General features: G+C 37.2%; 1 protein-coding gene across 5 annotated transcripts in view; it reads left to right on the top strand.

Annotated features, from left to right (window-relative positions):
* The window catches only part of KDM4C (lysine demethylase 4C), a 253,994-nt gene that overhangs the window by 185,925 nt on the left and 40,801 nt on the right, over positions 1-27,268 (top strand). The window contains exon 18 of one of the 5 annotated variants that reach the window (XM_056513739.1): positions 25,397-26,430. The exons of the other annotated variants lie outside the window; for them this stretch is intronic. Within the exon in view, the coding sequence (XP_056369714.1) occupies positions 25,397-25,522 (126 nt within the window). The 3' untranslated portion in view covers positions 25,523-26,430. Of the gene's footprint in view, positions 1-25,396; positions 26,431-27,268 lie in introns of those variants that run through there. 5 annotated transcript variants of the gene reach the window in all.

The raw sequence follows: 27,268 nt of genomic DNA, 5'->3' as shown, positions 1-27,268 counted from the left end.
AGACCTTATAAATGAGAGTGTTTAAATGTTTCATCAATTACAACAGAAATACTTAAATAGAATCATTAGCATCTGTTCCTAGACCTATGTATTTTGAGATGTCAGCTCTAAAATCATGATTTCAGTAGAATATATATCAAATTCAGTGAAATATGTCCTTTTGGTATTTTTTATGTTTCAAAATGCTTGGGTATTGGATTGATTTTGTCCTGATAGGCAGTCACTGCGATGGTGTGCTGAAACATGCACATGCGATGCCTTTGTTTCTCTATCTGTAGAGTTTCCTATTATTTTTATACTTGAAATACTATTTCTCCAACAAAATAGAGGTAGAAAATGAGTTTTGGAATAGCTGAAGTTGCCCTGAAGCTTTTGATGACCTCAGATTTGTATTTGACAAGTGAAGCAGCTATAACCACAAGTGTACTCTGACTAAAGAACATTATTTTGAAAAGAAATCTACAGTGTGATGATGACTGATCTACAAGCCTTTCAGAATCTGGCTGAAGCCATAAAGGTTTTTTAGAAGGCTGTATACTTTAAAATTTGCACCTGAAGGCAAATAATAGTGAGCTTGAAAGCCAAAGATTATGGTATTGAAAGATACATCAATTCTGAAAATATAGAGGTTTCTCAGTGGTATGGCACTGAAGAATGGGATCAAAGCAAAAATTTGTATGAGCTTTTAAAAGAATGTACACATATTCTCCTGCATGTCATTCTGTTTTAATGATAAAAAAGGATTAAAGGCATTTGAGGACACTGCTCATCTTCTCTGTTTTAATTTGTAATGGAATTAATTTGTTAAACTACAGTGAGCTAGTAGAACTATTGCAGCTGTGTTTCTGAAAAAGTAGAGAAGCTTTTGCAGTGATGTATACCAGTGTTGCTATGCGTTTCTGGTAATACAAAGAAGTATTGATTACTTTTCAGTGTTTCCAAAAATATTGCTGGAAGGGCCATTGAACAGAATTGTTTTGCTATAGATACAATTATGTATTAACTAGATCATTGCACACATTCACAGGTAATGGGACTGAAATGGACAGAAATCTTGAGCCAGAGATTAAAATATTTCCAAATTGTTTTATAACTGTTAATGAAATTGCTTTTAGTAATATACTTGATTTTAAAAAGTGTTAAACTAAAAATAATGCAATTATTTTACTGCAGTTGCTTACTGCAGTACATAATTTATTAAAAATGTAGTGACTCATTGCCGTCATGTACAAAGTAAAATTTACTATATATGATTTAGTCAGAGTGTTCATAAGATTTTTAATAAGGATATTAAAAGAGTATAGTTTGCTGGCTGTATAGTACTTACTGTCAGAATAATGCCTAGATCCTATTGCAAACTGTCAAATTTGTATCTTGCAGTGCTACGGTACTATCAAGTCTTATGAAAGATACGGCAAATGCTAGGAATGCATTACTATAAATAATGTCTGAAGACATGAACAGAAAGAGACATAAATATGTCTGCTATTATAAGTGTAGTAACTGTCAAGGATTAAATGTGTCCAGTGTATGCAGAATTTAGAAATCTGGAGAAAGAAAACTGGTACCAGGTTTGGATCTGTAAGAAAATAATTTGTAGGCACCATAATCCAGGAAAATTTATCTCTGATTATTACATGCACAAGTTATATGCATGGCTTTTGTTTGTATAGTGATTGAATACATACCATATTTTTAAATGTAAATTAAAACTGAAAAAAATCTTCCGTTATTTTGTATCACATCTCTGTTCAGGCTACGGACAATTCCCAATACCAGTACAGGCTCATGAATGAATAGATTGACAGCAGAGAATGACTTGGGACTACAGGGGATAAAGCTGGACACTTGCTGTCAACATGCACTTATAACCCAAAAAGCCAACAAGCCAAATGCATCCTAGGCTGCATGAAATGCAGCATGGCCATCAGGTCAAGAGAGGGGACTTTGTGCCTCTACTCTGCTTTTGCAAGAGTACTCCCAGCTGGAGTAGTTCATCCAGTTCTGGGGTTACCCAGCACAAGAAAAAATAATTGGCTTATTAAAATGGGTCCAAGACAAAAATTATTAGAGGGCTGGAGCAACTCTGCTGTGAAGACAGGCTGAGAAGGCTGAAGCTTTTCAGAATGAGGAGAGAAAGCTCTGGTGAAAACTTACTGAGGCCTTTTAATATTTAAAAAGAATTTCTAGAAAATTAATCTAACGATTTTTTTACCAAGACCTGGAGTGACAGGACTACCAGCAACTGTTTTATACTGAAAGAAGGTAGATTTAGATGGGATGCAAGAAAGACCTTTTTTCTTACACTGAAAGTGGTATAATGCTAGAGCAGGCTGCCCACAGAACATGTAGGTGCCTCATCACTGGAAGTATTCAAGATCAGGTTGTATGGGGCTTTGAGTAACCTGCTCGAGTGGCAATGGGGCTGAAACTACATGATCCCTTCCAGCCCAGAGTGTTCAAAAATTCTAGAGGACGTGAAACAGTGGAGACTTTAAAGGGATAGAATGGTAATGTGGTGATGACCCACTGATGTGTGAAGAACTGTTGGGGTTTTTTTAATGTGCATATAGTCAGTAGCACATCAAAATTTATTCAAAACTGCTTTAGACTTGCATATAATAAAAAAGTAAATTTTTAGAAGATTCAATATTGTAACTTTATGGTGTCATAAATGCTACTGGTAATAATTGCAGTGATGCTCCAGTTAAAATCACCTTACCCCAGATACAAAGGTGATGGATTATGATTATGGAAAAAATGTTCTGTTATAAATATACATTTTAAAAAGTGTGCAATATTCCCTTTCCTCCCGTCAGTGGGCACTTTCCCTGATTGCCATGACTTTTCCGATGTGATGGAGTATGGCTTGGCAACTCCATCTGCCAATTCTATTAGGACACTGGGGTGTATCTCACTGGGTCCTATGGACTTGTGTATGTTCAGGTCCCCCTGGTGGTCTTGAACCTGATCTGCTCTTCTGCTTTGATGTTTAGGGACTTCAGAGATGTGGGAAGAGTGATTACTAACACTGAGGGAAACAAAATTATCAAATACCTCACATTTTCTTTAATCTTCCATTTCTGACCAACATGCTTATAGAAGCCATTTTTACAATTCTTTCTATCTCGTGCCAAATTCAGCTCCAGCTTCTGCTGGTTTGAAAACAAATCAGTGGGAGAACCCAAGTCAGAACTACAACTTAATAGGAAAATTAAAATAAAATGCAGTAGTACAAGAACACTGACAGAGTCAGAATACACCCTGACACCCTGTCAGTCAGGGTGTTGGCAGCAGTCTGATTAAATGGTTGCTGCAGTCCTCCTGGGGGGACAGATGTGGTTCTGTTGAAGCAATGATCCTATAGAAAGTTTTCCTCTGGAGGTCCATTGGTGATGTGCAAGGGTATGGTTTTCCTCTGGGAATCCAGTGGAAAAAGGCTGGCTGTGGTTTTCCAAATCTCAGATTATATTCGGGTAGGAATGTTTGGCTCCCCTCCAGGTGGAGCACCTCACAATGAGATGATGTAATTTTATCAGTCATGCAGTGGGACTCAATGGCCCATTAACAGACAATATCTTCTTGGAGGAAGGATGCGTCATGGAAGAGATAAAGAAAATTGCCCCACCTGGTTTTAACAGATGGTAATAGAATACGTGCTTTCGGTTACATATTGCATTGCAACCTAAGACAAACTATACCTTAGCTTTCCTATCCTGTGCCTCCTCAGCCAGACAGCACTTCTCTTTTCTTCTCAGGATGTCTGTCCCTGATTCCGCGTCCAGTGCTTTTCCGTCTTGTATTTCACTTTATCCAGGAGGTCTTTACTGAGCCATGCTGGTCTCCTGCCTTCTCTGCCTGAATGGTCACTGGTGGAAATGGAGAGATCTTGGGCTCTAATAAAAATGCCCTCAAAAGATCTGAGAGTTCCATTCCACTCCTTTTTCCCTGAGTGCAGTTTTCCAGAAGGTCCCATCCTAATTTCTTAAATAACTAAAAGTTCAGGCTTCTAAAATTCAGGATACTGACTTTAACCTTTCTTTGTCCCATAACCCTTGAGATCACAAATTCTACCAGGGCTTGACCACTTTAGGCCAGACTGCCACTGATCCTGACCTCTCCAGTTAGTTAATCTGTGTCGGTAAGCAGCAAGTGCGGTAACACTTCTCTGTCACCTGGCTTAAGAAATTTTCCTTGATGCTCTCCATGAGTCTCTTGGACTGCTTATATCTTGCTGAGCTGCTTTTCCATCAGATGTCAGGTGACTGTCCTGACAAATCCCTGCAGCTGGATCAGAACCAGCCAGAGTGATCCTTCCTGCAGGTGGAATAAGAAGGTTTTATCAACAGGATCCCTTCAATTGAGTGGTGGGCAATAAGCACAATCCGGGAGATTTCCTTAATTGGCTTGGCTTCTGATTTCCAGCCACAAGCTTTTGACCTGTTCATCACTGTTTTTCAAAGATGGGTTTATGCATTCGAGTCCATAGGGAGAATAAATTGCCCCTCCTTCATTGCCTGAACCTTCTGAACAGTTTGTTACTGTCAATTGGAGTGCTCCAGTCTTGCAATTTGTCCCACCAAGTTTCAGTGTTTGGGATTTGATCATAGCTTTCCATTTGTGTTAGAACCTAAATGAGGGATGCAGAACTCCAGGCAGGCTCTTTAAAATGCTGTTTATTGTATCCAAATGATGCAGCAATTGACGGTTCGTGGGTGACAAGAACCCAGCCTTATCAGCCACAGCTGTAGGTTCATGTGAAAGCTTCTTCTAGTCTCGGTTACAGTGCATTATATACTTTTCATTACAGAACATCTTAAAAAATTATAACCAATCAATACCTTTACTATTACCTATAGCTTATCATAACTACTAACATTACCATATTCATGTTACTATTTTCCAATCACCAAAAGTTAGTATGTTATAATTAAAGCTAGAAGTTGTTTTTCAATTTTCTTGCAATGGAAAATTCTGAGATCTTTACTTGCAATGTGGCATTTTTGTTTGTCTTGCTTGGTAAAGACATCTTCTCTTTGAGGTGGATTTATCCTTTTCTCAGAGTCATAAAAGCCACTTCCAACTCACTTGCTCTTTGCCTCCTTAGTTACCCAGTAAGACTGGCTCAGCAGTTCTTTTCTTCTCTATCAAAACTGACTATCGTTTCTATACCTTCTTCAGAATGTACATTGAAAGATCTTTCTGTTATACATACATATCTGTGAGACCTTCCTGTAAAATCTTTATCCTTCCCAACACATTTGCACAGTCACTTCTAGCCCCCTTCATTCGTTACATATGCTGCATGCCATTTCATAAATTTGATTTATTTTAAGGATAGAATGATGAGTTATCGATAAATTAATTACTTGGACAAATAATTGGAAATAGTTCAAAACTCAATTAGCTTTCAACAGTTAAATTTGGATTTTTAGTACTTTTAAGTAATTTTTTCCTATAGTCTCTCTCACTTAAAGTTCTCTGCCACAAGACACTTGTGTGATGATCCTTGGAACATTACTGTGAGACCTGTTCCCTGAAAGGTAAAAGATCCAGTTCAGGTTATGAGCTTGAGAACTTGTGTTCATGAACAGATACTGGTTTTCCTTTAGGAAGCTGACTGCTATTTGAAATAATATTTGTAAGGAGCTGCTGAAGATAGTAGTAAGTTGATTTGCACAGCATATTCTGAGAATTTAAAGTAACTCAAGTTAATGTTCATTTTAAAGAGAAAAAATGATGGCTGAGTTACTCCCTGGGGTTACTTTTTTTTCTATTTGCTGAAGTAGCTCTCTGTGAGCTTTCTATATATGCAGTTTCCAAGAAAAGGATAAAGTATCATAAAGTTTTAGATAAAGGTTTTTTGGTGGAAAAATGGCACTGTCTATTAGACACTAGTGATTTGTCCTGCCTTTTTTTACTGTGCAGCTTTTAAAACATTTAATTTATTTCATGATGCTGTTTTGCTTGGTATTCCTCTGTTACCAGGAGAAAGTATGGTCTCATAGACAGCTGCCACAGCTTGCACTAGAGACGAGTCTCTTAAATGCTCCAAATGACAGACAACACCATTTTGTTTCTGGAGAAGTGGCATATTTTCCCTGTACATGTAGTGAAGTGAGATCATTTGCTAGGACATCTAGCATGTTTAACCGTGTGGTCTTCAGGAATGTCTGTGTGTTGTTCTCATTACATCTGTCTTGTCAGCTCTGAACTTAAGCAGCTTACTTATTCCTTGCACCTTATCACAGCAGGGCACTTGGCAAGCTGAGAGACTACACTGTCCAAGTCTGACAAATATAAATCTTAAAGCAATGTCAACATCATAAGGATGGCACTGCAGCCTACATCATCTTCCAATTTGTCCAGTGGCCTATATTTTGCTGAGTGACACTATGACAGAAAATTGTCATGGTGAAGAGTCAGTGTTACTGTCTGCTTTTTTCAGCAGAGAAGAAAGGTCCTGTATGAGAAGGTTTCATAACAAAATAATACATAGATCGTCATGGAGCTCATAAAGTGAGTAATGAATATGTTAACTTCATAGTTCAGAAAATTTAGCCTTATGAAACTGAGCAGATGCAAATGTAAATGCACACAGGTGGAGGCTGTAGAAAATACCCTGGATTTGAAAAATTATATATTCCTCAGCTTTTTTGCAGAGCAGTAGTAGGAGACACGTTCTTGAGCAAGTTTACATCAGCTTGACTGTAAATCATTAAGTCATTGTAAATACAAATTTTGTTTTAAAGGCCTTCTCATCATGAGGAAGAGATAATATATAGGAACCGTAGTCTTTAGCACGGTGTCTCATGTTTATCTTCCCCTTGATAGGAAGGTAGCCATCTACTTTATTCGATGTTAGGGCAACATAATCTCCATAGAAGTCATGGCTGGAGAAAGAAAGCAGAACATAAAGCAGAAAAATCAATGGTACCCGATACTAACCATCTGGTCTATAGTTTGTTTGTTTTCTTCTACAATATTAAAAAGAAATTCCTTGATGATAGAGGAATTACAGTCTTGCAGTAATCTGGAGATTACTGGAGAAATTTCACATCTCTGACTAAGAAGGCTTGACTTATATCGAAGATGTCCTTTTGGTTGTAAGTCTTTTTCTTTTTGACCATCATGGAAGAGTATTTCTATCCTTGTGAGAGGTGTTTGCTTTTTATAAGTAATACATGCTGGCTGGGTAATTTTGCTGCTGTAACACAGTTTGCAGTTTAAACTTAGCATATTCAGAACTGCCTATCATGTCTGGGCACTTTTCAGTTCATCATAATTTCAAGACATGTTATCTACCTGAAAAATGCTGTGGTCACTATGAAAGCTGCCTTTGAGGTATGTCTTTGAGGTCATGTCTCTTCTTTCCCCTAGGAATTTTCTGTTTGCAATACATCTAGTTCATTAACTAGTCATGGTAATAATTATCTCACTATAGCAAGTAGAAATCGGATAGCTTTTAAATAGAAATTGAGAATTTGCGGCCCTCCCCTGGATGTGATTTGTTAGGTTAGTGGAAAATTTAGGAGATGAAGGTTTGCTGAAAGTGTCTGCCATTCCTTCCAGAATCACAGGATTATTTGGGTTAAGAAAGACCTGTGAAATAATTGAGTCCAACCCTTGACCAGTGGGTGCCACATCCAGTCTTTCCTTAAACACCTCCAGGGATGTAACTCCACCACTTCCCTGGGTTGTACATTCCGATGTTTAACAACCATTACTGTGAAATAATTTATCCTATTCAACCTCAACTTCCCCTGGAGCAGCTTGAGGCTGTGTCATCTTGTGCTGTTGCTAGTTACCTGGAGAAAAGGCTGACCCTCCCTTGATTACAACCTTCTTTGAGGGAGTTGTAGAGAGTGATACGATCAACCCCTGAGCCTCCTTTTCTCCAGGCTAAATAATCTCAGCGCCTTCAGACACTCCTTGTAGGACTTGCTCTCTAGATATTTCACCAGCTTTGTTCTGGACTTGCTTTAGGTTCTCAGTGTCTTTATTGAAGTGATATCTTTCTTAATACAGGAAACTACAGTTTAGTTTTTTGGGTCATGTCTTTGTTTGTTTGGGTGATTTCCTTGTATACAGCTGTGTAATTGTGATAGCATACAAGCAGATGTCAAAGGAGTACTTGCTGACCTAATATTTGTATTATATCAGGCTTTGTGCTGTCCTATTCAGCTCTTTGTCCCAGTATTTCCAGATATATATGACTCAACCTTTTTTTTGTCATGATTTTCAAAATAAGTGGAACAAAATGAAAGCATAGACATTACAAGAGCAGGTAAGCAACATAGACATAAGGGAGATATACTAAATGTTTATCCCATGCTATCAGATTACTTTAAAAGAGGAAAAGTAGGATCGAAGTCCTTGTCAACCTGAGTGTGATGAAATGGCTAGTAAGCAGTCAGTGGGATGGGATTGTGGATGAGACTTGGTAGACTTTCAGTATATCTGATCTGTATGAAAGGAGTGTTGATTTTGCAAACTGGTTTTCTTCTTGTTTTAGGTCAGAGGGCAGGGATTGACCTATCACTCAATATAGTGATCAATCACTTAAACTGTAGAGCACTTTGTAAGTGTGTTGGTTTCACATGCTAAGGGATGGGGTGGATTCGCCTCAGGGAAAGCACCACGAGGCCGGGGAACGGAGGAGCTGTCCCGTATCTGAGGCCTTTCCCTGTGCGCTGCTGGGACCAGTCAGAGAGCTGATTTGGTGATGGACAGCTCGGGAAACCAATGAAAAGTTATTTCGTTTTCACAAATCACAGTGGATGAAGTTAACTAGGCTCTTTCCGGGGGGTGAGGTGGCTCTGGCCAGGGCACTGGCCCGGCCTGGCTCTGGGCTCAGCGGGACCGGCTGCATGGTCCCGGCCTCCGGCCCCTGACCGCATGGCTCCGGGCGGCCCGGCCCTGGTGTGGCAGCCCCCGGCTCCGTATGGCCCCAGCACCCACCCAGTGGCAGAAGAGGCCTCCAGATGCCCATGTGGCTTCTTCATGATCTGGATACTATTTTAACTTCTTTATGCCTGGATAAAATTCTCGATCTCCTGAGCTCCCCTGAATGAGAAGAAATAAAGCATGGAGACTACAGAGGTCAGCGGAATGAAGATAAAGTTCCTGATGGGAAGAGATTGAAAAGATGCAACTGATAAATAACTGAAAACCTTTTTTGTGGGCTAAGTGTGACTTCACTAAAATTCCTTTAAACTGTGAAATATACTTGGGGACGTTTGGATGCTTGAGAAGAAGACTTTTTGCCTCGCGGAAATGGAGCTCTCTCTTTTCTGGGAGTGGAATATGAACAGAGACATTTGATAGAGAAGGAGATGAAGAGCATTTTGTTTTTCAGCAGCCGGCCTTTAAAAGTGGTACCCCAAGTGAGTAACATAACCCATTGCACAGCTCTGGAAGGACTGTGTAAAAATGGGAGGAGAGTCATAATCTGCAATTTTTCCTGGGTGGATGTAGATTTTGAAGGTGAAGACTCCCACTAAGCCATAACTAAAAAAGGAACTTTTATGTCTTAAGTGAACTGAAATGACTATTTGGGTGGATAACTGACTGAAGTGTTTTCTGTATGATGTTGTTAAGGAATGTGGAATGAAGGGAGGAGGGAATAATCTAGGAATCTTCTTCTAAATTCTTTTTTGTGTTATTAATAAATTTCTTCTTGTACCTTTTTAAGTTTTGATCCTGCCTTGTCTCTACTCCCCAAATCCTATCTCTAAAAGAAATTAAATATATTAAAATTGGCAAAACCCAAGTCACACTGTGACAGTAAGGAAAGCAGCCAATGGCTAAATATTTTTGACCTTAGTGATCTTTTTGAGAGAAAAGAGAAAACTTCAAAGTGCAAATGAACATTGCATCTAAGTTAAAGGAAGAAAATACATAATATAAATAACTGAGAGGGATAAGTACAGTTCACGTAATTCATTTGAGGTGGCCAGATCCATAATTTTTTGAATGGTCTCATTTCTAACTTTTGTTTTCTTCAGTGCAGCAAAATCTGGGCATTAAGTAGCTGTACTAGAAATGGTTTTGTTCCTAAATTATAATCATAACATCTTCAGGTATTACTTAGTTTTGTTAATAGAACTAAATATGTGTTAATAAATATAATCTTCATAAGTACAGTAAATTAGATTTTCCACTGTCACTATGACAATAGTAGTAGAATTGGTGAAGTGGGTATCCTATTGTTGATCTTCTTGGCTTGCTGTATTTGTCTAGCTGTTTGAAATTCAGACTTATGGAGCACTGTGTAGTGATCACACCATAAAATCCTTCTTTGTTTTTTATCTCACAATAACATTTTTCTTTACTTAGTGCATTCGATCACCCGTTTAGCTTAATTTAGGTATATAAAACACAGTTGTGAATCCTAAAGATTTTATTATGCATCATATATGTCTATATGTTGCTGACTGTCAACTGAAAAAACATTAAAGACACCGCACACTACTTTTGCTCTGCATTTCATCACTGTGCTATTGCAAAATGATAACCCTCTATGGTATCTTACATAGCCATTTTAAGGTTTCATGGGCTGGTGATGAATTTTATGTAAATATGGTAATGATTATGTTCTAGGTGACTCAAAGGTATTGCAAAGACCCTTCCCCTTCATGTCAGTAAGATGATTTTATATTAATACCAGGCAAAGTTCTGGTATTACCTTTTGTTTGCGTGCAGATCTTTGGTGTAGATCTTCATCAATCACAGAGCCTCTCATGTAGTTCTGAAAGGATATAAAGGATTTACACTTACTACTTTATATTTCTGCTGAGGGGTGAAAATTCTGAGTGTGTTGTTGTAGTAATTCTTCCCCTTCCCATTCCCTTTCTCCTTCCCCTTCCTGTGTTTTTTTTATCAACTCAATCTGGGCAACAAGTCTTGATAGTACATGCTGTTCCTTGAGAGTGGAAAGTGGTTAAGATAGTAGGTGACCCAAATTCTTGAGTGATTAAGCTGATCCTATAAAAAAGTGGTAACAGGTTTAGTGTGAAAATTTCCACTATTCACAGGCTTATGCATCTGAGCTTAACTGAGAGTGCTGACCCTTGGTCAAGGAAGTACTTGGGGTTGAAAGAGCTTAAACTTCTGCAGTTATTCTGTAGGAATGATTTTAAAGAGTAAGGGATGACCATAAGGTACATTTAGAAATGCTTGAGAGCCTACCAACATTTTACCTGAAGTTTTTTGATTCATGTTTTTGCTGAAAATGGAAACATTTCTTTATGGACTGGGATTTTCTTTAGAGCTGTATAGAGGGTTTTATATTATGAAATAAAGCAAAGTGCTTCATGGAAATACGAGATTATTTTAAAAGGAAAGAGAAATATTTAGTTTCAGTTAAAACTTGAGTTTACTTCTTTTTCAGGCATTTAAAAAAATTTTAACATTTAGCTTAATTTCAGTTTCTTTCAATTTTTTTTTTTTGTGATTGGAAGGTTCATGTCTTTCATTTAGAAATTATCAAAATGACAGTTTTTCTGCTTTCCTTAGGATTTGATTGGAAGGTCAGATTACTTCACTGCACAATCCTGAGATCCTTCAAAAGCAAAAAGAAGTGATGTTGCTAAATAGAGCAGAGTTTTATGTAACCACATATTTAACTATGAAGAAGGAATTCACAATGGTGATCAGAACAGTTCAATACAGTGAAAGAATGAGGGTTTGAAGAGTAAATTGTGTAAATCGAAGTGTTTTCTAGACTAACCACAAGTGTGAACATAAAAATAAATTAATATTTTTAAAATCAGAGTAGCAGTATAGAGTCTTTTCCACTTTTATTATAGGTGCTGGTGCTGTATTATATGTGTAAACAGTAGGATTTATTTATTTTGTGGCAAGGTTATATAGCACAGAATTTTCTATATCGCAATTCCTTGGTAGATTTTTATTTTAAAATAATTAGGAAGGTGAATGTGTAATTCTCCACTGCAGGTTACAGCTTGTAGCTTAGGGGAGGTTAGGAATGGACCACTTTTGGGGCTTTTGGTGAGTTATCTGACATCTGTACTTAATTTGCAACGAAATTGCTTCTTATTTAAACATAAAGCTTCAAACTTTTCAAATATATGCTAAATGGCAAATCTTAAGCAGTAAACTTGAAAGGGAAAAGAGACTCTAGATAACCAAAGTGATAATTTGTGGCTTTTGTTAAAAACTCTTAGTATAGCGTTAGGTAAACCAATTGCCAAGGCAAGCTTCTCCAGAGCTGTCCAGGTCCTCAGTGGAACAGCAGATCATGGTACACAGTAGGGTTTTCTGAAGCATGGGAGTGCCAGAGCATAGGGAGATCCACAAAGACCTGGCAGCTCTCAGGAGAGATATTTACAAGGTCCAGGCATTGCCAGAGAAATTGTGGCCACCTACACATGTCTACAAAACAGCCCTGGGGAGTGTGACTTACCAGGGAATGGTGCAGGCAGTTAATGCAGAGGGATGCACAGTAATGGTGTTGACACCTTATCAGTTCAAATGGTGAGTTGGTAATCATCATCCACCTAGGAGGTGTCATCCACCTGGCAGAAGCTATGTCTTCTGCAGTAACCAGAACTGATGTGGCTACCCAGGGTAAGTTCCCAAGAAAACATGCAGCTGTTGAGATCTCAGTGTGCAGAGCACGTGTTGCATTAAGAGTAGTGCAGATTCTTCTGTTGTGTTAAATTTGGCAGAAAATAAACTCCCTTGCATTATGTCTGTTCCTCTGATATCAGAGGGATTGGGAGCTGCTAGGCTTAGAGATTAAGTAACAGAAGTGGAGAGAGCCAAGTAACAGTGTACATCTGGTTGGGTTCAGTGAGAACTGCCATGATAATGGATTTACAAACAGTGTGATAACACTGTATGCCTGGTTGCAACCAATGAACTCTCATGGCAGGACTTAGAAGTGTAGTCACATTCAGTACTCGAATGGCCAGGTGCAAAATAGTGTTGTTTACTGAGCAGCAGAAATGCCAGTTCTTATTGGATTTGCAGTGATATATACTCTGTCTGCAGAAGGACATGTGAATACCTAGATTATGAATAATAGAGCCAACAATAAATGCATTAAATTTTGAGATGACTATATATTGTTAAAAGTATGATGACTCACACAAGCTTGCTTTCTGAATTTTCTCAAGAAGCCCTCAGTAGAGCTGATTATTCAAGTCTTACCCAATAGACATCCCTATGGAGGAGGACATAGGTATAGCCTGTTGATCATCCCAGAATACAAAAGCAGAATCTGCTGTCACCCATCTCTACTTATGCTACACTTAAAATGGGTTTTTCTGAGGAAGAGGTAAAATTACAGTTGTAATTTCATTTTTAGGTGGAATTCGACTGATTTTAGGCATTAACATGTGTAACAATGTGAAAAGTAATATGTGCTTTGGAGTTAGAGAAGCACAGAAACATAGGATATGTCGGGTTGGAAGGGACCCAATGGGCCATTTGATCCAACCTCCCTGCTCAAGCAGGGTCACCCTAGAGCACATAGCAGAGAATTGCTCCACACAGTTCATTTAACAGGCCCAGCATTTAGCAGTGGGCCCACTTTATCCTTTGTTTTCCTTTTGAGGTTGATGTATTTGAAGAATCCACTTTTGTTGTCCTTGACATCCATTTAATTCCACATGGGCCTTTGTTCTTCTCATCTCATTTCTACTCTGACAACCTCTCTAAATTCTATCCAAGTGACATGGCTCTGCTTCCAGCTCCTGTGTATTTCTTGCTTACCGTTGAGTAATGAGAGAAGTTCTTTATTTATCCATCAGGTCTTTTTTCCCCTTTTGCACATTTTGGAAGCATTGTTCTTGAGCCTGGAGGAAGTGATCCTTATATATCAACCAACTCTCTTGGACCACTTTACCCTGCAGGGTCTGTTCCTATAGAATTCTTCCAAGAAGATTCCTGTAGAAGCTAAAGTTAGCTCTCCCGAAGTCTGGGGTTGTAAACTCACTTGCTGCCCTGCTTTCTCCTCATCCAGGACTGAATTCCACACTCTCATGGCCACACCTCCAGAAAGGCCATCCCTGTTTGTTAGTATCAGTTGAGCAGCACACCATTCCCTGTGGGGTCCTCCACTACCTGTGTCATCTGTGCTTTCTGGAAACCTCCTGGGCTGTTTGTGTTTCACTGAGCTGGTTCTGCAGCAGATGTTGAGGTAGTTAAAGTGCCTCCAAAAGAACCATGACCTGTGACTTCTGAGGCTGCTTCATGCTGCCTTGTAGATGGCCTCATTCGCTTCCTCCTCCTTCTCAAGGTAGTCTGTAGCAAAAAGTTTATGTAGAGTTAATGATGCCAAGTTCAGCCTTCAGTCACCATTTTGAGAAATTTCTTTGGCTTAGTTCTCAAAAACTGCATTGTTTTCAACAGAGTATGTCTACTACTCCATGTCATACCATCCTTTGCTGCCATACTCCAAAAGCTGTAGTGGTAGTCCTTGAGATATGGTGGGGCAAGAGTGAAATCTTTTTGGAAATTTGCTTTATGTGAAGTATCATCCTTAACAAAAGCAAATATAATTTTTTTTAAAATGCTCATTTCTTTAGCTTTTTTGATGAATTGGTGGAAATTTTTGTGCTCTAAGAACCTGTATTCATGCTCATTTGGGACTGAAGGATATAGCGGGCATTGCTTCTATAGAGCAAGAGTAGCATTATAGGAGATATTGTCTGTACATGCAGAGTGAAATTAAAAATCAGCATTTAATAGTACTGTAAGAGAGAAATTAGTTAGATTTATATTATAAATGAAATATCTCAAGCTGATGACTTAAAAAGGAAAGAAAAAGGACTGAAAATTGTACCATAGATGGCACATATTCACTACATTTTGTTTAATTCAGTACTGGGTTTTTGATTTAACGACGATAGTAAAGTTACTGAAACTTACTAATAAATGAAATTTCTTTTTTTCTTTCTTTTTACATTTCTCTCACTCTCTTGAAAGCTGATATAATTATGCTATTTGTATCTTCAGACTGAGTAGAAACTTGAAGATAATCAGATAATGTAATTCAATCACTGATTTGTATATATCCATCTATGTGTAAATTGTCGTTATTATTCTAATAAATGGAAATTGCTGATTTCAGCAGCTTCAGTTTTGCACAGTAAAGTTTTCCCAGATTCATAAAATTCTTACAATCCCTAAAATTCACTGGTAAAAAAGGAGAACCTTCTGTGTATAACATTTAAATGTAAAACTTTCAGTAAAAAACTCAATGAAGAAAAGAGAAATCTCCTGCTAGTCTGCAGGAGAATCTCACAAAAGGTAAGTTCAGCCCTGACTAGGCTGCTCTACAGTTCTGTTTCTGTTGCCTGTTGCTGCTTCCCTATAATCACTTGACCCACTGAGGACAGGGTCTATTCAAAGTTTCTGTCTTAGTGCTTAAGCAATCCAAAAAATGTCATACTTTGAAACTGATACATGCAGTGAAGTAAACTGATGCCAAGCAGCAGTCACATTCACGTTATTACTCTGACATAATACCGCTTTAGATTTGTCAAGGACAATTACGGTAGAGACTGTCACTGGAGGGGTATGCAGTTCTGTGTGTTAGAGCTGTCTGTGCAGCTCTAAGATATCTTCAAAACCTCCATGACAATAAGTATAATTTGGTTGAATAATAGCTGTGTTGGGAATTAAGAGAATAATTTGTAAGAATTGCATTGCATTGCATTGTCTTTTGTCTAGAAGACAAAACTACCCTTAATGGTGTAAATCAATACCAGATACAGCTGGAATACAAATGAAAACCTGGTAGTCCTTCACAGCCAGCCAGGAAATAGAATGAGATGTGTAATAAAGCTTTACAAGAGTTGTTACAGAATGGTTCTAAACCAACTTTCTATTTTTTTATTATCTGCATGCTAATGCTAAAATATTTGATTTTTTTTTTTCTTTTAACATCCTTATATGCTCTTGGTTTTGCCATGGAATTGAATGTGCAATCTGCAGAGATTATTATTATCTGCAGAATAATTTTTAAGCTTCAAGAATCTGTGCAATCTAATTTATTGAAAATTATATAATTTTTATTATAATTTTTGTTACAATTTTTGTTCTTCAGACTTCATAATTCCCCAAGAGAATTACCGTGTCATGTAGTTTCAATTAGCAGATGAAGACGAAAAGCTTAAAAGCATTTTGTAAATCTGAGGCTGCTGATTTATGACTTACTTGTTCAGTGACAGTAACCAAGGAAATTGTATCAAGGTGGGGAGGTTTAGGATATAGCTGACAGAGCTCAAAAAGTGTTTGGAAAATATGCTCAGGCTCATGGAGTTTCTCTTGGGGTATCCTGCACAGGGCAAGGAGCAGGACTGAATGATCCTGAAAGGTCTCTTCCAACTCAGAATATTCTCTGATTCTATGACATACTTTTGACATAGTAAAAAAATAAGATTTGCTGATCATTCTATTTTTGAAATTAAGCATTCAATTTGAAGCAAACTGCACTTCCTGCAATGCACCAGCATTTTAGTAATGGTCACAAAACTTTGTTTCACACTCAATTACTGCAGTGTAGTCCATGGAATTGCATTTTTTGTACGCTCTTACCACTTTTACGTAGTTGTTAATTGTTTATATTTGTAAAGTAACCCCAAAGAATAGAAGGAGAAGTAGCAGGAAAAAATAATTTCAAATAAGGAGAAAACATAACTATGAGTAAAACACAAAGCATATATCAATGTTGCTGTTACTGAAAACATTGCCAATTATCAAGAAGAATTTACATTAAAAATGCTATACAAAGTATATATTGTAACATTGTTCTGTGAGCATTACCACAGTTTTTCTTTGAAAGTTATTTTGAAGGAGTATTTTTTTTCTAATGATTCACATCAGCTAGGAATAACCTTTTCATATTTGGACCTCAAGAATGATCCATTTCTTAGTTTCCAGGCATCTTTATGATGAGCATAGCAGACATGCCACCCTGGAAGCTCAAAATACTAAAAAGCTGTGTTGATGTGAAAAAGATGCTAAAAGACCTTTGCCACAATCATATTTCCTCTATAATGTGTAAAAGCTTGGATGAGCACTATCATTAAAAATTCCATATATTGAAGAATAAAGTTTAGATGTTCTCTAAGAAAGGCTTCATTGCTATGTCCTGGGGGGAAGGCATAATGGAAAAGTTACTCATTTAAATGTCTATAAATTTCTTATACTGTTGGTATTATAGCACAAATAAGTACTTCAGCCAAAATGACACAAGGGCAGCAGAAAACCTCATGCCACAGAGCCAGCAGTCTTGCAGAACCAAGTTACCATGACTTGTATCCCATAATGCTGACATTCATAGCTGGATCATGGAGCATACAAGTTCTTAGTCATTTTCTGAGTATATAGGATAACTGCAACATCCGAATGTTGACTGTCCATGTTTTTATAGCTTTTTAAAGATGAATGCTTTCAATATTGAATTTTGGTTCCTCCATTTCAATATGTCTTTTTCATGTTTTTCAATGGCATCATGTGATATAATCTGTATTTTATCATGGCACATTTTTGTCTTCAGGTTGTTTATTTTGGGTTTTTTTTCCAGAGTTGCTCATTCCCTGATTCTTTATGCAGGTAGTAAAAATGTACTATCTAAAGCCTGTAGGAGCCCTGATCTTTGAAACAGTAGCATTTAGCACTTTAGAGATCATAAGCCCCTTTACATATGGTTTATATTCCATTCACATGCTTACTCAATTTCTGTTATGCTGTTATTCCTTACAGTTGCTGCTGAGCTTTTTTCCAAAACCATCCATAAAGAACTTCTTCCTTTAAGAAGCTTTTGAATTTCATATTTGCGATAAGAAAATAAAAAGTTAGATTGTTTTTTCAAGCCATCAAATATATCCAGTCCCTTAAAAAGAGATTATAAATATTAATGGATACATTTTGCATTTGTTCTTTATCACAGTGTTATTGAAAATTTGCTATCTTCTAGTTCTGTTACAGTGTGCTAATTCGGAACTTTGGCATGAAGTCAAAATCGCTAGTAATCACTAGTAATAAAAATGATACTATTTAATAAATATAAGATCTCTTAAGGCACACGGATTTCATGTCCTATGAGGTGCTACAATAGCATGATTTTAGAATAGAATTAAGATAGTGTTTTTAAAGGTAGCAATGTAAGAAAATTTTATTTCCCTAAGAATTGTCTTTTACATAATTTAAACATATTTCATACATTTTATAATGATAAATCAGAAAAAACAGTTATAGCCTACTGCACCAATTCTTAGAAATGGCTTTGCTGCTAATCTCACTATCCAAACATGAAAAATAAATTTAAGTTGGGGGAGCACAGTGGTACAAAAGTCTGCTTTCTGGAAATTCATGTTACAAATCAGTAGCACTTTAAATCAATGAAGAGCCAATTTTGAATAAACTTTCCATTCAAACTGCAGTGCATTCAACTAGAGAAGTAAATTGCCTTATACCAGAGATCTCTTGTCATCTATGTTGTGTGTAATACTTAATGTTTCTCACAAGATGTAACTTGTGAGATGACAGTAGGTATATCTTTCATATTTTGGAGGGAAGAAAAAGAGAAAGAGGAGAATCTGTAGAAACAGGAAGGGAATTGTGATGGAATAGCTTGTCATAGGGTGGGAATTAAGAACTAAGCAATAACTAAACCAAACAGCTTTACAATTGTTTCCCCTGTTACTCTGCCCCAACCATGGAGAGGTGTAGTTTCTTGGTCCTTTCCTCCTCAGGTGTTAAACCTGAACTAAGCGTTACTTTGGTCTGCTGTATGCCAGCTTGCTGGAGGACAGAGATTTACTATCTTTAGCAGTGCTGAAATGTTTACAGCCCTCAAGTGCAACTTAGAAACTGAGTCTCTCAGTTGTAGGAGGAGTGAGACGATGATTCCCTACCTTAGCCAGGTATCTTCCCTGGTTTTGCCTGACCAAGCTACATGCTGCAGCAAATCAATGGGTAGGAGTAATTTAATATTTTTCCTTACTGATACACTGAGAAGTTGTGAAAAGGCAAAAACCTTCCTCTTTCAACCACTCCTCCTTGAATTGACACAGTTCTTTCTTTGTACCTGTATGATTACGTAGCTGTTAGGTATGTGGGTGGACTTGCTGGTTGCCTCTGATTTCTAAGACATTTATCTTCGCAAAGCACAGCCAAGGGTTTTCTAGATTACTGCTCGTAATTCCTTTAGGTGTTAATTGCTTTAGCTGAAAATAATTGCATGTAGTGTTCTTTGCAAATAAATCTGTATTCTTTCATTGTTTTTTATCTGTCCGGATTTCAGCTGGAGCAGAATTCTTTCTAGTAGCTAATGCAGTGCTGTGTTTTGGATTTAGTATGAACATAATCTCAATAGGACTTTTTAGTGTCCCATAGCAGTTGAGGAAGTGCACAAGAAGCTGTGAGGGAGCATGGCCAGGATTGGTGACCTGAGTGGGCCAAAGGGCTATTAACACCATAGAATGTGATGCCCATGATACATTAACTGGGAGAGTTACCTGGAACAAGGGCTGATCACAGTTTGGGGACAGGTTTAGCATCAGTGAGTGGTGGGTGAGAAACTGTCTTGTGCATCACTTGTTTCTTTTGGGTTTTGTATTTCTCTTTCTCTCTCCTTTTCATAACCATTGTTATTATTGTTGTTATTATTATCATTAGTATTATTAGTTTCATTATATTTTACTTTTCTTCAATTATTAAATGTTCTTACCTGAACCACACATGTTTTGCCATTTTTCTGGTTCATCTTCCCAATCTCACTGGGGAGTAGAGAGGAGAGAGCAAGTGGCTGCTTGCTGCTTAGTTGCCAACTAGGGTTAAACCCTGACAATATATTCCTAAAAGGAGTATGAAGGAATTGTCTTGATTTCTGAGCTGAGGAGAAGTATCAGTTCTTACTCCATAATTAGTAGTCAGGATGTACTTCTAAACAAACAAAAAAGAAAGGAATTATTCTAGAAAAAGACTAGAAATATACATGTCCCTGCAAAGCATGTTCCAGATAACTATTGCCCAACTAACAGTAACAGCACTTACCATATGTTTGTGTGGTTGTAGTAAAATACAGCACAAGCTTAATTTCTTTCAATAATAGGAAAGATTTCGCAAAGGAATAAACATTTTTTGGGACTATCATATTCATTTTCTTGGATATCATGAAGTTTTCTCCTGTTCTTGGATGTGCAGAAAAGGAGCATGGTTCAATCTGAAACAGCCATTTTAGTTTTCTAAAGCTCTATACAACATGCTACAGAAAACATTTACAGGAAGAAGGTTATCAAAAGATAAAGTAGTGGAGGCCTCACCTATTTTCTCAGTCAATAAATATTTAAAGTTTTTATAGTCATATCTGTGACCTGCTTTTAAAAATTGTTGAGAAGTTCAAAAGCCAATTTTTGGATTTGTTTTATATTCTAAAATTATTCTGATTGTTATGAAAAATTGTGTTTAAACTGCTAAAAGGTGCCTCGAGTTGTCACAGATTTTGTCTAAACCTGAGAAAAGGTGTATACTTCCAAACTCAGTGACCAGATGTTCTGCAGCTACTTAAAATTTGCAACAAAATTGGATACGTGATGCCTCTCTTACTCCTTTGCTTTATAAGGACCTGCATAAACATGGACTATAAGAGACTTGTAACATCCTCTGTTTAGGCCTATGTACTAAATAATTAGAAATACAGAATTTAGAGTGTGTTGTTATGTGCGTTTTCTCCCCTAGAAACAGCTGTATAATCTTTGTAAAATAAGTTTATATCAATTCATTTATATCTTACTTCATTCTGTTTGAGTAAGCTATATCTGTCAATCAGTGAAATCCATCACTTGCTCTCTGTGGAATAGAAAATGTACAAAATTCATATCCAGAAAACTGACTGATTTATCAAGTGTAGGAACTTTTCATTCTCCTTTTTGATTTTCAGGGAAGATTTACAGAGACATTTCATGAGTCAAAGTTTGAACATGTTTTTCTGGGAAAAAAGGAAGGTATGGGGAAAAAAGTATGAAATTTTTATTCATTAATGAAGGCAGCATATTAAAAGAGACATCAAAACACAATAGACATTTAAAATATTCTCAGCTCTCTCAAAGCAAAAGTAGCATGTTCCTTTTATTTCAATATATTTTCAAAGCATTTTGTTTTCATAAAAAGCTGTTTTGCTTTCACTGTGATGAAATTCACTGTGGCAGAAAACAGCATTATGCATTTGAGCAGATGCACTGGCTCACTGCGTTAAAGATGGACACCTGGGGTTTTGCATTAGACTTGCAGGGAATATGGAAATATTGCAGATTAAAACAGGTAGAAAGTAGGTGAGTGTGCATTTTCAGATTCTCTAATTAACAAATTTTTGGCCTTATGAGTAGGTGACTCTTTACATTCTCTGGAGTTACTCTTTAAAACTTAAAGAGAGTCTTTTAGTTTCAATACCTGGCTCTGGAGGGACATGAAAACTGAATTTTTGTCTTTTTGAAAACCTCTGGGGTCTGTACTTCTGATAACTAGCATGTGTAAGGAATTTGTCATAGTTAACCATTTTTATCTGGTTAATAGTTTTTGCTTATCTTTCAGGATCTTTCACTTTGTCCTAGTTTTAGGCACAGATCAGTTATTCTTTAGCATGCTCGTATATTAATCATCAGTTATGATGTTTCTGCATATTGGAAGTGCTTAAAAATAGCTCCACACTTCAAAGAACCATTCTGTGTGGATTATTTTAAAAAATAATTTATCCTATTATGTAGTTTAAAGCATGCACTGTGGCAAAATCAGGTGTCTCAGGTTGTATATGCTTGTTACATGAAGGCCTGGTTATTTTTCCTTATACATTAATAAGTGCTAAGGCAGTGTCAGTATGAGCAGAAGAGACCCCATTAAATCTTGTTATTGAAGTAATCTATGTTGTGGTCAGCAGTCTGCCCCGATGAGGATATTTCTGTTAAGTCAAACTCAAGTGTCCTGGGTCAAGTTTCAGATGTGTTGAGTTAATCTATTGAAAAACTCACATGGGAAAAGTCATGAGGCAATGCAAATTCATTATGTCATATTTCAAGAGTCACAGTTCCCATGCCTGCTCTAACACTTCCGCACTGCTTTGTTGCTTGTTGTAATATCCAGGTGGGATACATTTTCTGCTTTCTTTGTCTGGCGTTGAATAGTCAGTGTTGCGGCGCCTCCTTCCCTCAGGAAGTTAGCACGTAAGAACTTTCCAGGTTGCGTTTAGGGACCTCTCTTCTGCCTGCTGTATCTTGTATTTAGTAAAACATGTCTTTGCTTGAACAAATCCTTTTCTCTTAGCAAGTGAGATATTGCTTATATTCTCCATTGCAATAAATGTCTGTGAGTGCTAAATTAAGTATGATGAGTTTTAATTGTAATTTCATAATGAGTGATAACTTCGTGGTATGTAATTGCATGCATTTCCTTTCTTGGGCTGCTTGGAAAAATAAAAGAATAAAACCTCCCAAAAGTATTTAAATTCTATAGTGCTTATTATTTCTAGTATTTATTTGTTTGTTTGTTTGTTGCAGTGAGAAATTGTTATGTTTTAATTTCTGCTTTAAAAGTTGCATGCAGTTGTACTGGATGTATTTGCTACATGTTAGTTCTTTCTCATGTTTGCTGAATTAAAAATCCGCAAAAATTAATGTGGAGAAATTGTACCTAATCATGGACAAGCTGTATCCTTTATCTCCAGCAAGCAGAAGGAGCAGAAGTACAGCCCAGCTAATGCAAGATGAATCGTATTTATTCTACACTCAACATTTCTACAATGTTGAAATTTAAATGGCTTTAGTGAGAGCACTGAAATACATATTGTCATGTTTTCACTAATAGAAACCAAAATAAGCACTTTATTTCTCTTTTTGAGTCTCTGTCCTTACTTTTTTGGTAGTTGATCTTCTGAAATACACAGGGCATGGAAAGACTATTAGAATTATGAAGAATCCTGACCATAGATAGAAATTACTTAAACACTGAGAGCAGACTTTATTAAATTACAGCGAACTTTGCATAAACACAGAACACACCTCTCCCCACCTCCAATATTTTCTAAGGATTGACTGTTTATTGTACTAGGAAGGATTTTATTACTTGTTTCTGGTTACTGTATGGTATATCAATTTAGTGAAAGAACTTGATTAGACATTTACTGCTACGTTAGTAGTCTTGGTAGTCACTAAATATAGAACTTCAATACATTAAATTTTCATGCATCCTGTTACGTATTCTACCATCTTTTGGGGGGCTTGGGGCATTCAAAGGAAAGAATAGAAGATCAATTGTGAGAAATCCAGCCAAAGACAAAACAAACTACTGAAACTGTTAGTTTGTACATAAAGACTATATAGAAGATTGCTGCATGTATACAGTCATATTTCTTTTTATTCACAATTGAGAGGAGGACCACATTGCTTATTTAAAATATGATATTTTATGTACCAATGAAAAATACCACACATTTTGAATTTAAAAGTTCCTAGAAGATTTACTTAGGTCTTCACTTTTTCTTCAACTGATACTTTGAGGTTTTTGAGTCTCTGATAAATTACTTAGGTCATTAAGTCAGAAGACGATGATGATGATTATTATTTTTTCTCATGTTGCCATTGATAGTTGATAGAAGAGTAATGTTGAGAGAGGAACTTCAATGAGAGCAAAGATCTCAAGTTTAAAAGGTCTTGGCTCTGTGCTTATAGAGTGAAACAGGTTCAGGTTGAGATGACCTCAAATAGTGAAAACAGTAAGTGACAGGTAAAAATTAGCTAAGAAACAGCTCTGAAAATGGTACAGGGATTCATGACTTTGAATGAGCTCTTTCAGAAGTATATTAAACAAAATGAGAGAAGCGAAGAAGTGTCTGGAACTCATTTGCAAACCAGTTTTGTAAACAGTGTGCTGTATTAAATATATAGATAGGTAGACATGAAAGTGCACAATTTCAATTATCTATCTCAGAGCAATAGAACAAAACTAATCAAACTGATACAGACTAGTCTCAAAATGGCCTAAAGTAGTTCATGGTAGTTCACACAGAGTCCTGATTTCTGGCATGAAAGTGCCATGCTAGCCATGATAGTGGAAATTTTCAAGGTGCTTCAACTGGTTCCACGTAACTTATCACTAGGATCCGAGAATGCCCTTTCTAGAGCAGAACCCAAAAATTTAATGATTGTGTTCAAAACAGACGTTTGCCTGCTTGCTGGTAACTAAACTTATATTCACTTAATTGTCATTAATTTTCAGCTCTAGACCACACAATTCTTTCAATCACACAATATCTAGTATCTTCAGGGATGTAGAGGAAATTGGCAAGAGTTTCCACTTATATTAAATATTAACATAAAGAGATATTGAATTGCTGTTTTAAAGAATGAATGATGATAAATACAATATATATATATTTTTTTAATTTCACATTAGGAGAAAGCAGCTTTATTTTTGGTTTTTATTTGGTTATGTTATTTGCCTTTGTCTGACTTAGTGATAAATATCTCTAGACTAAGAGAACTTAGTGTGATCTCTTTCTTACTTCTGCTATGTTTCTCTGGACAAACTTCCTCAAAGCTTAAAAACTGGCTGTTAATAATAAATTAAAAATATGAGTAAAGTAAGAGAAATAAAGAAACCCACAGTATTTCAGAGCGAAGCAGTGAAAGCACTAAAACTGGACTTTGAATCCTAAATATAACAAAGATTATATATATAAACTTTTCCTTTTTCAGCTTTCCTTCGTTCTTCTAGAAATAGCTCTGTAAAAAGTTTAAAACCCAACTTTTAGAAAGCATTATTACCAAATGCCACCGCCTCACTATTGAAGCTGCTATTTTTTAGATGAAGTTATAAGTGAAAGGTGAATTACTGTTACAGAGATTTATGTCAAACCCATCAGCATGGAATGGGCAAGTACCAGTTTTATTGTCTATGGACATGACTGATCTACAAGACTTCAAAGAAATCAGTTTTGCTTCCAGAGATCTCTTTTGTCTTTTCTGTATAAATGCTCAGTGTTGCCCCTTGTGTGATCTCAGGCTACAGTGAGCTCTCTCAGGAGTCCTAAGGGTCCTCTCAGACACTATTCTGAGGGTGCTGTGCCAAGTACGTGCTATATGAAGGTTAATACCATGTGTGCCCCCACCACTGGAATCACAAGCATTTGTTAGTCTGTGTTGGTTTTGCATGGCTTGATTTTTTGATGAGGAGGGAAGAAGCCAGCCACGGAAGTGATTTTTCTATGGCAAGCTTCTAGAAGTATCCTCTGTGCTTGGCAGAATCAGTCGTGGGCTGGCTCTGAAAACAGACATGCTGCTAACCCAACTAGAGAAGTTAGTAATGTCTCTGTGATGACATATTTAAGAAAGGAAAAAATGCTTGCGACTCTCTTTCTTCTTTTGAGGCATGGAGAGGCAGCTGCCGGAGGGCCATCTTGGCACAGCTGCTGGGGGTCTGCCCCAGCGCAGCCACTGGGGCCAGGAGCAGCGATGCCATCTCAGCATGGTTTGCAGTGAACTTTGCCTGTTAGCCACTTCTAGCCAGTCCTGCTGTGAAGAGAGGGGCAGAAGCGGCGGCTGCAGCTTTTCCTTTTCAGTGGTCCACATAAAGAGAGGTGCTGAATGGAACCAACACTGCTGCGGCCGACACCGCGTGGTGCTGGCGGGGACCAGGGGTGTGACAAACAGTTCCTCGATGCAGAACCCAGATGGGATCAACCTTTCAGCACTGCAGAACTCTATGAAAACTTTACAGTTGATAGAACTTGAGAATAAATGAACCTGTGGACACCTGTTCTCTTCTTAGTCAGAAAAAAGGAAAAGGTGAAAACATGTGGGGAGAACAGCAGGGTGATGCTAAGGTCAGTGAAAAGGAAGGAAGGGAAGGAGGAGGTGCTCCAGGCGTTGGAGCTGACGTTCTTCTGCAAGCTGTGGTGAGGAATAGAACACAACAAACTGTTTCCCTGTAATTCATGAAGTTCATGGGGGTATGTAGAGGTCCATTCATATCCCATGAGAAAGGGTGCTCATGCTGGAGTGTGTGGATGCTGAAAAGCTATAATTTAGTGGGAAACTTGAACAGAGGGAGAGAGAACCCTTGCTTCCAGAGAGAGAAAAAGGATCCTTGCTTTTGCACTAGAACAACTCAGCCTTAAAAGTTTACACCCGATGAACTAATGACCCACACAAACAGTTGTGGGAAGACTGCTCTGCCCACAGGAGGGACTCACATCAGTTTGGCTGAGACTGCTACTCATGAAAATTTGAACCACATTGGAGAAATTCACAGAGAACTGTGTCCCATAGGAAGGATCCCATGACATAACAAAAGAGATTCCTCTCCTTAAGTGAACTGAAGGAATTTAGAAATGACAAACTGATTAAAAAACCCGTGTTTTGTCTCTCTGTGCTTTTGGTGGGAAGAAAAAAAGGGCTGGGGGTGACAGGGAGAAAGGTGTTCTAAAGGTTTATTTTAGTTCTCATTATCCTCTTTTAATTCTGTTAATAAATTTATTTCTTTATACCTTTAAGTTTTTGAGCCTGTTTTGCCCTTAATGTGTTTTTCTCCTAATCCTAATCTCACTCCATGAGGCTTTTAATTTTTCTTCTGCTTGACTATACCAGAAGAAAATGAGTGAATGATTTTTCTGGATTCCTGGCTTCTAGCCACTGTCAAACTGCAACATAGTCATAATATTGCGCAGGCCTGTGGAAAATAGCATATTATTAATTCACGGTTGCCCATAAAATTTAGATATCACGAGTGCAACCATATGACTGTATTACCTGTTCTATACTGTGATACTTCAGAGATCCAAATATCCATGTCTTTTTTTCTCTGGTCGTGAGTCACTCAGTTGTGTTTAGCAAATCGACAATGCATAGGTTGAAAACTTCTCTGTGCTGTATCAGTTCTGGAATAAACATTTTAAGTGTTTTTAGGGATTGAATTTAGTATAGTGGATCAATTTTTGGTTATTTAGGAGCTGAAACAAGTAAGTTGTGCTTTGAAATATTATACATATCTGCTCTAAAAATTTATCAAGTTGCTTAGACAAATGAGTGGCATGTTAAAATCCATGTTAGTTGTTCCAGTCAGACTAGTTTTTTAAAGGGTTTAGCTGAATTCTGGACAAGTCATAAAGAATATTTTCTATGATAGACATGTTTTCAAAACTTTGCCAATTACTTGGCTATGTTTGCAAATTGTTGTTGTATTTCTTTCTGAAAGTATCAGCTATTGCTTTTTATATGACATGTCTTCAGATTGAGAGGTG

This window comes from Oenanthe melanoleuca, chromosome Z (assembly GCF_029582105.1).
Source record: "Oenanthe melanoleuca isolate GR-GAL-2019-014 chromosome Z, OMel1.0, whole genome shotgun sequence".
NCBI classification, from domain to species: Eukaryota; Metazoa; Chordata; class Aves; order Passeriformes; family Muscicapidae; genus Oenanthe; species Oenanthe melanoleuca.
This window is presented reverse-complemented; position numbering and strand designations above follow the sequence as displayed.